The sequence below is a fragment of the Echinococcus granulosus genome, assembly GCF_000524195.1.
Source record: "Echinococcus granulosus chromosome Unknown EG_S00008, whole genome shotgun sequence".
Lineage (NCBI taxonomy): Eukaryota > Metazoa > Platyhelminthes > Cestoda > Cyclophyllidea > Taeniidae > Echinococcus > Echinococcus granulosus.
Genome location: NW_020170388.1, coordinates 1060915 through 1074344, shown reverse-complemented (window position 1 = coordinate 1074344; position 13430 = coordinate 1060915). Strand labels below are relative to the sequence as shown.

Genomic DNA, 13430 nt, shown 5'->3' with positions numbered 1-13430 from the left:
GTACATAAAAGGGGATTTTACAAATAAAAATGCTAGAAGCAGATTGCATAGTTTTTATTCGTTTGTCACAACAATTTTGAGCAGAAGTGCGAAATCGTGAAGCAAAAATCTGGTGGTACTTTTAAGCAATTTTATACTTCCTGAGCAATAAAAAGCGTCTATTACTAATTTATGCTAGTTATTAATACTTCTTCATCGTGGTTTGATTATTCTTAGAAGAAAAGCCTGATCAAGGAGCATTGAGCTCTTTGAATTTACCAATGACTTTGAGGTTGAACATTTTCTCGAGAACGGATTCGGAGTTAATTTGGCAAGAATACCTGCCAGCATCTTTGGGTTGAACTTTCTTAATAATAAGCGTCCAATCCTCATAAAATCGACGAGGCAGATAAAAGCGCTTGCTTTGGGTTGTCAGACCGAGTGAAATTTCCTGTAACTCCCGCTCCTTCCACCAAGAAACCTAGAAGGTTAATAAGAAATGCATAAGCTATTTTGAAAAGAAGATATGGTGTTAAGTGGAACTAAAATATTGCATGTTAACATTTTACGCCTGCGTAAATTGACAAAACTGTCATGTACTTTCAAAAATTATCCCTATAAAGCTTATGACTTTCGTTTACTTAAATGCCGAGTCAAATAATTTGCTAAATTCTTCCTTTGAATAACTTAACTGCAACACCGGACTTGGCTTTAAGGTTTCATTCTGTTATCACTTTGCAAGTTTCTCCTATCATTAAGCGAAATTTCAAGTTAAATCAATTCAAAAATCAACTGCATTATAAGTTAAAAGAAAATACTTTGAAAACGAAATATTGAAACCATTGATTCAGGAGAAGTCATGTGCGATAACTTCTGCTCATGCACAAGCTACGGAGTTATTACTTGATCTGTTTTAATTTTGAGACTGGATTACAACTGCAAAAAAACATTCTCAATATCGATTATTCTTCAAAAATGAGTTATCATTAAGTTTGCACTAAAAAACATTTTTTTTGTGAATTGTGTGATTCATTTGTTGGTTCACGTAATACTGCGGTGGCAAAGTATTGCATATGCACAATCAAATGAATTAAATAATTTGGTGTTACTCTACTTTATGAGCAGAATAATGATAGCTTTCCTGTAGACCCAGCAGAAATAAAAAAGTTGTGTTTATCGTTCTGCTAATCTACTAATTTAGCTTAATTGTGAATACAAGACCTTGCTGGTAGAGTATGATGAAACACAAATAAATGCATGCCACCAACTAAAACAAATACTATCTCTTGGTTTCTGCAGATTACTTTCCGAGGTTAAGTCCCAAAATGTAACTTCACACCAGCCATATTGAGGGGCTTAATTAAAATATTTGCGTGCAAGAATGTCACTTACACGACACATACTTGTGTGGCTTTAATGATTCAGGCTTGTCCTAACGGTTGCTGTATGCCATTTAGTAAATTAAGGCAATTCAGGTGTCATTTCTTGCTTTGAGTGGTAGGCCATAAGGTCCAAAGTAAATTGCTCCAATTTGAGTCAAGGAGACCTAAACTTGGTCAATATTAATTTGAAAAATAGGAAATTTGTCATTAATATGTTATGCTCTAAATTATCACTAAAATCTTTAAAGAATTTACTAGCATTTTCCATTTTAACATAAACTTGGGCGTTTTAATGATATATAGCATCTGGTATCGTAAGATATAGTTTAATATAGCATCCATGTGCGCAGTGTATATCAAGTCTGATTCCCTTATACTCTTCCAGTTCTACAACTAAAACTGTTCACCTAATTTTATGAAAAGGCTAACAATTAATTCAAATATATTATCGACGCATAAAGTTGATATTACTTTACAACTGGTGTGTGGCAAAGAACACTGCAAATTCAAAATCTACATACTTGACTTGTAAAAATTTTGATCATTTTGGAAAAATGGCTGAATAAGATCAGTTTAAAGTGTACTAAAATTATAAAGCAGTGGTGTAAATAACAATGCTAGAAGTTCAAACCTCTTAAAACAGGACCAGGTACAGGTTGAACAATAGGCTTTAGTCACCTGTACCACCAATTCGTTCTCCACGATTTGCAATAAGTTGCAGGTTTTGACTAATCCAGAGTTAAATGACATTATATTTATGGTTTCTACGCCGGTCGTATGTTGCTGACCTAATTCCTATCATCACATTTGGCAAGAAATATGCGCTTATTTTAAAAAGTGCATAAATCTTTGCATGGACAATTACCTAAGGCTTTACAGTATCCGGCAAACAGACCCAGATGACGGTGATGTACCCATAAATTTACTCTTACACTAGTATTCCTTTAAAATCTGGAGTAAATTTATTTAATTCTCACTGCAGGTAGCCATTCCGTTACTAAGGTAAATGAGGTGTTAATTATAAAGAGTTGAAATAAACGATCCATTAAGGAAAAAACTAGGGTTAATTGCCGTGATCCTAGGCTAGAAGAATGGTTAAGGATTTGAGGGTACAAGCTTTCTCTAAATTTCCTATTTTGAGGGGATGGCCAAGCACACGGCAGCAACACGTGTGCATGATTTTTCAAAAGCTCCTAATAACGCATTGAGGAACTAATCCCAACATCTACTGGCAATATATTTTGCTTTTAATGACCCCCTTTGGGGTAAAGGTTGAATAGCTAAAAGGTACAACTTCAAAATTATTCCTCTTTAGGATAGGTGAGAGGGAATTAAAATTGGTACGCAAAGATTAAAAATTCTGATATATAGATCGAGACATAAAATATATTCCCAAGATGATTTACTGAGACCAACCACGCGGTGTTGCAATCAAATTGTTATTTATGTGTGAAATATCCATTACAGAATACTTTGTTACGTGTAAAACTTATTGCACCCTTTTCAGCGTGGCACCTTAATTTTATCCCTTCCATAAATGGCGATGTCATGGGCCAAACCCCTTCAATGTGCAAAATTTCTTTGGTCTTTTGGAAACTCGTTCATCAACAAAAATTTGTATTCATTTTAACGTGTTATTTGAGATCAAACCACTGGAATAGTTTTATACTTGTTACATGATAAATTATAACATATGACTTTATTTTACTACACGAATAGAAATCGTTCTTATCAATTTCGCATTTAAATTTAACTAGCGCTTTTAAGCATTATTATTTAATTCTTTTAAAATTTAATAGAACATCAGGGTAAATGTCCTTGAAGATCTGACATGGTGAATAATTCACAAACGTTTCTTTAGCCTTCTCATCATACGATCCAAGAAATGAATAAGGGCATCGGTTTTGAACAATGACTAATGAGTGGATTAAACACCGCTGCCACTGTCATTTAATTTCGTAATGCATGAATAAAAATTATTAGAAGATTGGCAAGAAAATATTAAATAAATAGCACTTAGTACTGGTGACTAGGGAAAAAAATGAATTTTACTAGAAGTAAATTACCAGGGTTTTTGAGGAGTCGACATTGTACACGAAACACCTAAGTTCCGCAGTCTCGCCCTCATCAACCACAAGGTTCACCTTGACATCCCCAGCAAAGCAAGGTGTAGGATTGAACACGGTCTGATCGGGTTTGCAGTCGTACTGATTCGTGTCTGCCAATAAATTGGTGGTGGCATTTCGATCAATGTGGAAGAAGTTAAAGCAAAGGCTCCTGTGAAGTACTTGTAAAAGCATGAGGAGAATGCGCACCAGCACCTTCTTCAGCTGAATTTTCATTTCATCTGTCAATTTTGATGTGGTCCGGATTAGCACAGCTATCACGCATTCGAATGTATATCTGCTTTAACAGAAAAGATTTCGGATAAAATGTTTTATCTCACCGGAAACCCTCCATAGGTGGATAGAATAAAAAAGTGGTCTTTTCCTGTTTACATCTGATTGCAATCTCAAAATAATGATAGCACTCTATTCATGGCAAACCTTTGAATTATTCTTAAGATACCTCTTTTTTTGAATTACTCTTACCGCAAGATGAAAGGCATCAAAATCGGTAGGTAAAAGAAGTCAAATTATCAAACTACGCATTTTTAGATGACAGGAAAATTTTTGATTTGTAGATTTGAGTTTCTAGTAAAATCATTTGCGGTTTTAACATTGTTGTTATAATAGTAAATAAATATCTCGTACATCTATTTAGCCAAGCATTTCTCATTTTTAGCTTGCTGTATGTTTGCAACTAGCTATCAATCCATTAATATGACTGTCATATTGAACCCCTAGAAATGCATGAAAGGTTTGATGGTTTTACTGCCAACCAGAATAAGTGAAGTGGTATTAGCTAAGAAATGAATATTTGTAAATAGCTGGAAAGAAATGATTGCAATTAAAAAAAGTTCATTAGTAGGCATAAGATTCAAGGATCTGTAAAAAAAACCGAATAACACAGTCAATGAAAGATGTTACTCGAAACCTAGTGATTGTTATTGCCCTCTGATCGTAGATATCATGCGCCCACGCTACCTTTCTAGACTCAACCACTGTGCTTGAGATGCAATCTAAAGCAGCTAATCATCATAAAATGTAGAAGAATACATGTGACAATTATGTGACATAGATAGCGGACCTGTAAATGCAGCATAAATTGGCAGGGAAACAGAGCTCTTCCTGACTGCATCACATCACAGTATAAAACAAAACAGCTATCTTAAATCTTATTCCATCATTAGGTTTTTTGTGTTTTGCTTTCACATAAGCCACTTTAACCTGGGAGAGGCATGTTCATTAGAAACTAATGTAAAACCTCGAGTATATTCTTATTACAGAGAGGGGATAATAAATAAAGTCCAAAAATTGTCCATATCATAAATGAGGATAAATTTTCCAGAAAATGCTGAGACTTAATTAGAGTTAAACATTTGACAAGCTGACGTTATTAGTGAAGAGGGTTTTCATAGCTTGTCAGCACCGCCAAATTCATACTAGACCTTACATTAAATTACTCATTTCGCAAAGTATCCAGTAACTATTTCTGCATAATAGTACCTAATGCTTCATACTGCACCGGCTTACGTCACCATGTATTATAATTAAGCACAGTAATACGCTCTCTTTCACGCATCCAAATCATAAACTGTATGTTAGAATTCCGGACCAAAAATGTAAACATACTCTTTTAAATTTTGACTTGCATAAAAATATTGCAACAAGCAGGAGAACACGCTTGACTGACTGCAATCATGAAGTGCATAATACAAGGGGTTCACTATTAACTATCACACATAAATTCAGAGATAGTTCTACCTCGTATTAATTGCCTGTGGTTAGGCGTTACATCGGTCTACGCGAATTCAAGTCAGCCCACTACTCTCCACGGCCCAGTTCGGATGGTATACTCAAATTTCATTGGTTGCCACTTGTGTATGTTCCAAATTTCGCTAATCCAATCATCTTGTTTGGAACTACTGCATAATGTTTCCTAAAAGGTAAAGCTTCTAAATATTTTCTGGAGCTTTTTGGATGCAATTAGGGATAAGAAACCCTGTGCTGACATGCACATCTCTTTATAAATTAACAATACGAGCATGACTATAAAAGTGCCATTATAAACGATTGTTTTATTCTCCACTTTATACTAAAAATGGGTGCCTTTAAAAGCTTAAATTTTCTATCTGTAATCAGTAGTTATTATATACTGTCACAATTATTTTCCAACTGGGATCGCTTCTGGTTGCTTTTGGTTTCCAATTCATTGCTTTTTATACCCTAGTCGAAGTTATATTTCATCACGCTTAGAAAAACCCATATTTTGACTTTTAATAAGCAAGTTCATGTGAAACTCCAAAGTTTTTAAATATATGGTAAATTGGAGAGAATAATTGCTGCGTATGCCATGGAATACAATAACTCCTGGTTCATTCGGAAAATTATTATTGCTTTTAGGCTAAAAGGGTTCATATTTGATACTTTTCTCATTTGATAGCAAAACACATTGCCCCCTATGTGGGTCAATTCTGCCCACGGGGACACCACTATGCCAGAAGTTTATGGAACCGCCTAATTGCATTTACTTATTTTACAACAATAACTCCTCCAGTCCAAGACTTAATCATAAAGTGCACTAAGACATATTTGTGTCAACACCTTGGATTAAGGTTATGGGCAGTGTCTCTAAACATCAGTTGGCGTTCCACATGATTAGAACATTAAAGATTCAAACTATATGACTTTAACATTGGTGACATCAGCACGAATGTCGGTATTTACAGATATGCAAATCCTGAGCCAAGAAATTCAAAGGGCCGGAAAAGGCGTGTGCTCCGGATAATACAAAAGGCCTAGTAACACAAAATGCTTTTGCCCTATCCATTGTAAAGTAGCCAGAATAGGCTTGGAATCTCAGGTTTTGACAACTGCTTAATTCACATTAGATAAAAGGTGCAGCGCTCTCACTACTGTAAAAAAATTGAGGCTGTTTTACAAAGCTGTTATATACACCTACTGCAAATTGTCTTGGTGGTTTGCACGGAAGTTTTGTAATTAAAAGCGTGCATTTGATTGCTTGATACATTGTAAGGCAAATGATATAATGAATAACAAATTTTTCAAGATGCTTAGCACATGATTGACTAAGTATTGATATCACCACACCCTTTCTGGTTTCGTGAGATAAATTAGGGCGAATTTATTAATAAAAATAAATTACTGCCGCAAACCTCTACAAACACAAGAAAATATTTCTATTGTAATGGTCCACAAATTTTGGCTGTCCAGACATCACAGAATGCCCTTTTGCTCTTGGATTTCCCTCATCAACCAATAATTGCGGTTGTAATCACTCAAGCGTATAAACCTCAGTTATAGCATTAGCGACTCAGTATTCAGATTATAGAGCCATTAAATTTTAAACTGCTATTCGTGAAACTGCTGAGTATATTTGAATTGTTAACGCAGACAAGGATTTCGATTCTGTCAACCTGGTCACCCACAGTACCAGCACCGTCAGGAGATGGTATTGCTTATACCATGGTGAAGTAACACGAAGGTCCAAAAGGCAATGGCACATTTGATTCATGACTTAAACGGTAAAAGGAGCTGCTTAAAGCTGATCTCGCTACACAGAATGAAACATTGGAGGCTTATCTTTTACTTCGCTACCTGAGTTTAGCTGAGTTTAAACAGTACTGCAATACGATGCCTTCGCAAAATCCACAAGACCGTCCTTTCATGCAAGAACATATCGTTAAGCAGTCGTCACCCACCAATATGCAGCGTAAATGCTTGAATTGGAACATAAATGAGATTGGCGATTTTTTGACTTAAACCATGTGGACGAGCATTGAAGTTGAAGCATTTGACCGGTGACAAGTTTTAAGCCGTCCACTTTCATCTGCAGCTTGCAGTTACCCAAGTTTGTAGGCGATCAAGTACGTCTACTGACTTATCTGAAACTGGACCCAAATATTAAGCCGGAGACGATTGCCGAGAAGCAATAACACACAGTCATTCTGTAGCATGACAACACTGTGGTTCAATGCGGGAACAGAGTTAATTCCTAGATCCACGTTGTGGATCGACCCAATCAGTCAGTCACACACAAGCCTGATCCACTCAAATTCAACCGATGTCTTAATAGGCTAAACTTTAAAGTCGATGAATCTGCAAGGCTTAGCACTTTTAAGTCATAATCCCACAGTAAACATCGATGTCTCTAGTGAAACACTGTTGATTACAGAAATGAATACTGCCAATCTTAGCCACCCAGCTCTAGAAAGCTTAAAAAATGAATGTGAAGCAAGTCAAAGAAGGTTTGTACTCCACTCAGTATGATGAGCGTTTTTAAAATACGGAATCTGACCCATGAGAGTACATCATCATCCGTCTCAGTGGCTACCCAGAGCAGCTGTAAATGGACACCCCCTCGGACATTGCCATTACATAGCAAGAACTATGACATCAACTTGAAAAAAATACCGGTCTACCAGATGACTTGAAAGATTTATTTATGTAGCTAGTGGTCAAGTGAAGCTCTCTGAACGGCCACATTGATACTCATACTACTCTGGCATGCCATTTATTTAAATGTGGCGCATTATTAAGGTAAACCGCAGCTTATTTGGTCTTGAATGGTTTAAGTTGGATCAGAACTAGGTACCAGTTGAAGAATCCATTAATCGGATGAGCTCAACTGGAATGTCTCATGAGTAGTTTGCGAGAACATTTAAAATGGTTGTCCCATATTACCATTTATTTTACTTTGTCCGAATGAAGTTCAAGAAAAGGACAGAAAAATTTGTAGCTTTGTTTATCTTGCGATGACCTTAGATCAATACTCCTCCGTTACGATTTTATCATACACCTCCATAGGCTGCCAGAGGTTTGGTGATTATGTTATGTTGGCTAAGTTACTACGTCTAAAGACACTAGGCCAGTTTCATACCAGTAATCCTGGCGTAGCCCCATAAAGTCTATTGCCGCAGGTTGCGGTTAATGGCCGCGCAAGGGCCTATAAATTGGCAATTTTCTCAAAGGCTGCTGACATCACCAACACACTGGAAAGAACCTTCGGGATCTCTCACTGCTACGTTGGCCTCGACGAGAAAAGCTTTAGTCGAGACTTCATCTTGACCTTGACAGAACTGTCCATAAAACTTTTTTCACAATTAAGTTGGTACCTTTTTAAAATGCCACATTATATTCTTTAGCTTTGAAGGCTCCTGAATGCATTAGTCACAAATTATGGGTTGAGATTTACTTCGTGATCCTTGTATGACTGTTGATATCACCACGCCATCACATATATCCGTAACCTAACGTTTCATCCTCAAACCAGCAGACAAATGAATTAGTGTCTTCACACATTCCGACGAATGCTACCAAAGTTATGGGGGTGAGGGGTTCTGCAAATAACTTACAAAGTTTTCTACTGAGATATCTGACACTTTTGCACAAAATGCTCTGAAAGCACTACCGATCGTTGGACGCAAGCTTTGTTCGGTCAGCGTAAAACAGTCCCAATACCACATAACGGCCCTAAGAGCGTGTGTCCGAAGCAACAGCAAAATTCAAAACAAGAACCAGCGTGTACTTGCGTAGAAGTCTTTATATCATGGAGTAAACTAAGGGCGTAAATGAAGTTAAATCTATAACTTTTATCAAAAAATGTTTCTGGTTCGCAAAATCTTGTTTCCTATAACCCTTCATCCACAACAAGAGCAAGTTTGTCCAAATTTTTCTATTTTGGATAAAAATGGTGGAATCAATTTATTTTTAAAACCCCAAATTTTCTTTCCCAAAAGACACTGAAAAACCACTAGACGTTGCATACGAACCCTGACAAAGTGTCAACTCATCCAAGCTCTAAAACAATTTCACATGAAAGAAAAAAATGTCGCAAATTTGAGATGTCAGGTGCAATAAAAATAAGGCTGAGAGCTGGATGATTAGCTGAGGGAGTAGTATGGCTCAGTGTCCAGCGTTAACGCATTACCTGGTGAGCCTTTGATGCAAGCCGGCATTTTAAGATGCAAATATGTATTTTAACCACTTAAGTACACTCTGACTATTAGACAAAATGGTTTTGTGTTATGACTTTTAATTTTTACCTATTATTAACTTCAAGGCAAGACGTATCTTTACATTTTATGTAAAAATTGGTCATTAATAAGAACTTAAGTTGTTTGCTATTGTCTTTTGAGTTATAAAATTTAAAAAAATGTTTATAAGGCAAGAAAAAGCCTTCCCAAATAATAATTTATACTACATGAGTATAAATGTCTGGGTTGGAAGAGAGCAAGCAAGGTAAGCCAATGTAAAAAATCAAATATTTATTATGTTCTTCAAACTATATATCTCCTTTAAGTAAAATAATAGTGAAAACTCAAAAGGATGTGAGTAATTTTGTCTTGCATCCTAACGTGCTGTAACATAAAGCTGCGGTTGTAGTTCTTTTAGACGCACGGCAGTTTGACCTCTGGTTGGTCTTTGCAAAAAACAACATAAATCATTCATTAATAACTTGTTCTAATCTCAATCCTAGCCATGTGAATTAATGTCCGCAAGATTTTCCACTTAACAAATGTACCACTTTAAAGTAATTCTATGATCTCACAATTCTGTAAACTCTAAAGTGAGGGAAACTTTGATATTGGAACAAGGCTCGAGAGTTAGAAGTGTTACAGTTTGACATTAAGTGCAACTTTGAAGGCAGCCACATCACAGAATGTAATCAAAATACACCCATAAATATTTTAGTGTTAAGCATAATTACAAACCGAGCAAATCAAATCAAATTTTTTACTTTGTTTTTACTTACGGAGCAAATTTTCTATCCTAAGCTAGGGTTTACACGAGCTCAACAGACTTTAAGATAATTTGTTCAAAAAAGCTTTAATTTGATTATTATCACAAAACCTTTTTAATGGATGTTTCCAATATAGAATTGAAGCTTAATATCAAAGCGAATGTCGGTTTGAAGTTTCATAAGTAGTGTGAGCCTGTTATTGCTATTTTAACCAGTCTTCAAACTTGTTTCTTGTAAATAGGGTGAGTGTAACAATGTCTTACTGTAGCTTTTAGGAGAGATGTGGTCAGTAAATACATATTTTGGGGCTATTTACACTCTATTGGCCCCCAAGATGGACACCTACTCTAAATGCCTGTAAACGTAATACTTGCACCCCTTTTATTATCACCACCTAATCAAGCCTGTCCTCGTCCACTCCCTCTACCCTTTTTAAGGCTATGGAGGATGAGGTGGAAGGGAGAAACACCAAGGTATATAACAGCAGGCATCAGCTTCTCAAATTGCTTGTAAATTGCAGTCGTTCGCGTCTAAAGATGGATAGTTAAATGACAGTAAAAGGTTAAATTAAACTTTCTTGCAAGTCATATTATTTGATGTATTAAATACCAGTGAGTCTTGAAGTGGCTTTTCGTGTAAATAAACAGGTATATCTTCAAAATGCAGTAACATTTTGAATCGTTGCTGTGAAGTTACACATCAAAATTCAAAAAGGTATTTCTACAACAACTGGTTGTATAACATGTGACAGCAGCGATTGAATATTTTGACCAACTACTTAGGCACCTCATTTTCTCCAGGGGTATTCCTGTCCTACAGTATGGTCTTCGAGATATGCCAACAGACCATGAGCCCTTTTGCACCTCATTAAAAGGTGTTCTTCTATGCCACTTTGTTTTATGTCAACTCTTGCCAAGGCTCACAACATTATACTACTTTAATTCTCTTATACTAACATTTATGCCTTATTTTCGCACTATTGGATTTATTTTCATTGTATTAAAAGGATAAACGGGAATTTCTTCCCTACATTATTTTATTTGCTAACATTGAGTCCCACTTAATCTAGAAACCATGCAGGAAATATTAAAAAACGAAAGTAGGTTACTTGCGTTTCCAAATACCCAAATTTTAAATTATTGCGCAGTTTTCATACTATCCAGTAGCTTTTTGTTTGCAATCTTTATAGAGACTATGTTTTAAACGCGGCTACTGATTTCAGCAACTAAACCAGCTTCTGTCTATATTCTATTACTTGCTTATTTGCTTACACGGTGAGTTTTTCTGGGAGAAAGGTATTCCTGTTACTTAATAATATACTTAATTTGATACGTTCAAGTGTTCTAATCTACTGTAGGAAGCACACCAAAAGTGGGTAGTTGAAGTACTTAAATTGCTATTCTAATCCTTTCCTCAGTCTAAAGCAAATCAAAGTTTATGGCAGATTCGGACTTTAATTTTGGAATAGTATTCCGGAATTATTCTCAAAAAATGAGAGCTATATATCCGGAGTTAGAGAGAAAGCATAGCCTGCCATATTCCCCTGCTCAAATCCCAAAGCAACAACGTGTTACTTTTCTTGAATACGTAAATGCAATTATTTAGCAAAATTGCATCAGTCTATTAGCTGGATCCAAGATAGAACATCAGAAAAACTCAGATTCTTGTGCAACCTTGCTTATCTCCCCACACACTCAAATGATTTTTCCACAAATCCAAACCAAGGTGTTCACATCCTTTAAAGTTACACAGGGATTCAATCAGTTAAATACCATCCATTTAGAGGCTTCACTTTCCATGTGAGAAAATTCCAATGCAAAGTTCTAAAGGTAGGTTTCCTTAGCTAAGATTTTTTCTAGATTGTTCCTAATACTCGTTCTACACCTAAAACAATTCGTTTGTTATGAAAGTAAGTAGTGTTTTGAGCTTTGGTCAGTTTCAAAAAGAAGGGAAAAATTTTCTTTGTTGTTCAGTTGCAGGCTTTAAATTATTTAACAAAGAAAGGCTCTACACTTGTTTTTCGAGTTAAAATCCTCTTGAAAATATTACCTGAGAGGACAGTTTGTAGGGTTATGACAAAATATTACTGTCGGTTAGACATTTACGTCATTTTTCATCATGACAAATTAACATCAAAGAAATTTAAATAGGTATTTTCTTCCACTCTGTTACCAAATTTCATTCAGGAAGAAAAAAACTTCTCGAAACAATATTATGAATCAGCATGCACTTTAAACTGTACCAATTCTCAATTAGGCCGATTAGTATAACATTTCTGTCATTAAAACAAGCCAAATGTCGGATCCTTTATCACACTAGTTACACCCCAATCTTCTACGCTCCTTCGACAGCAAATTTGCCTTAGAACCTCAATCTACATTTCTTTATTTCCACTTTTAATATGCCAGCAGACAAATTTTATTGGTCTCTGTGAAAGTCATTCAAAGACTATTGTTAATCATATTACATAAAAAGTAACAAAAATTTGTTTATTTCATAGTATCACCTCAAATTGGTGCTATTATTCATGCAATGAAAAAATGTTGACAGGCAGTGAAGGCATGTCAATGTCTAATTGAAAGTGGAACATTGGCCAGCTCTCAATTTAAAGTAGCACATGAATCAATGGGTGGAAATATTTACGCATAAAAATGCTTTAATTTACAAGATAGAGAGTCTAAATACCCATTGTCTAAACTAAATCCTGAATGACATTAGCAGAGTGTTAAGTTAAATTGCCGATATATATATTTAATCTGATAAAATCTGTATTTTAGCGAAGACCAAAATTGAGGGATTTTTATAAATAATTTCTTATCTCTTATTTTAGCTTTGAAATTTTGGAGTAAAACTGTGAGGATTTTTCAAAAATTGAGATCAATTTTTGACTTAAAAGTAAAATCTAGGGTTTTGCTCTAACTACGCAGTAAGCACTTTTGCAATTACTTGACTATCATAAAAATTGGTGGGAGCGTTTGACCAACTTACTAATCTTTTTACCTTAGTCAGGATCATCTGGTCGAAAGCGTCAATTAATAAATGGTAATAATTAAAGCAAAAACGACAAAGGTGAATCACTGAATTGGTGGCATAGTCATCCAAAGACTTCAATAGACATTAATGGAACATTAAGCACAATGCATGCCGCATTTTGGTGATGCGATCATAATTGCGATAGCCAGACATAAAATCTATGTTTGCTGT

At 35.5% G+C, this 13430-nt stretch overlaps 1 protein-coding gene across 1 annotated transcript; it reads right to left on the bottom strand. All coding sequences in view use genetic code 11, as the record gives it.

Annotated features, from left to right (window-relative positions):
- Positions 1-229: 229 nt before the first annotated feature.
- Positions 230-3703, bottom strand: EGR_01984 (hypothetical protein; the record flags this gene model as incomplete). The annotated part of the gene is made up of 2 exons (XM_024491233.1): positions 230-460; positions 3428-3703. The coding sequence occupies 2 exons, from the start codon at positions 3701-3703 to the stop codon at positions 230-232; spliced, it is 507 nt and encodes a 168-aa protein (XP_024354376.1).
- Positions 3704-13430: the final 9727 nt, after the last annotated feature.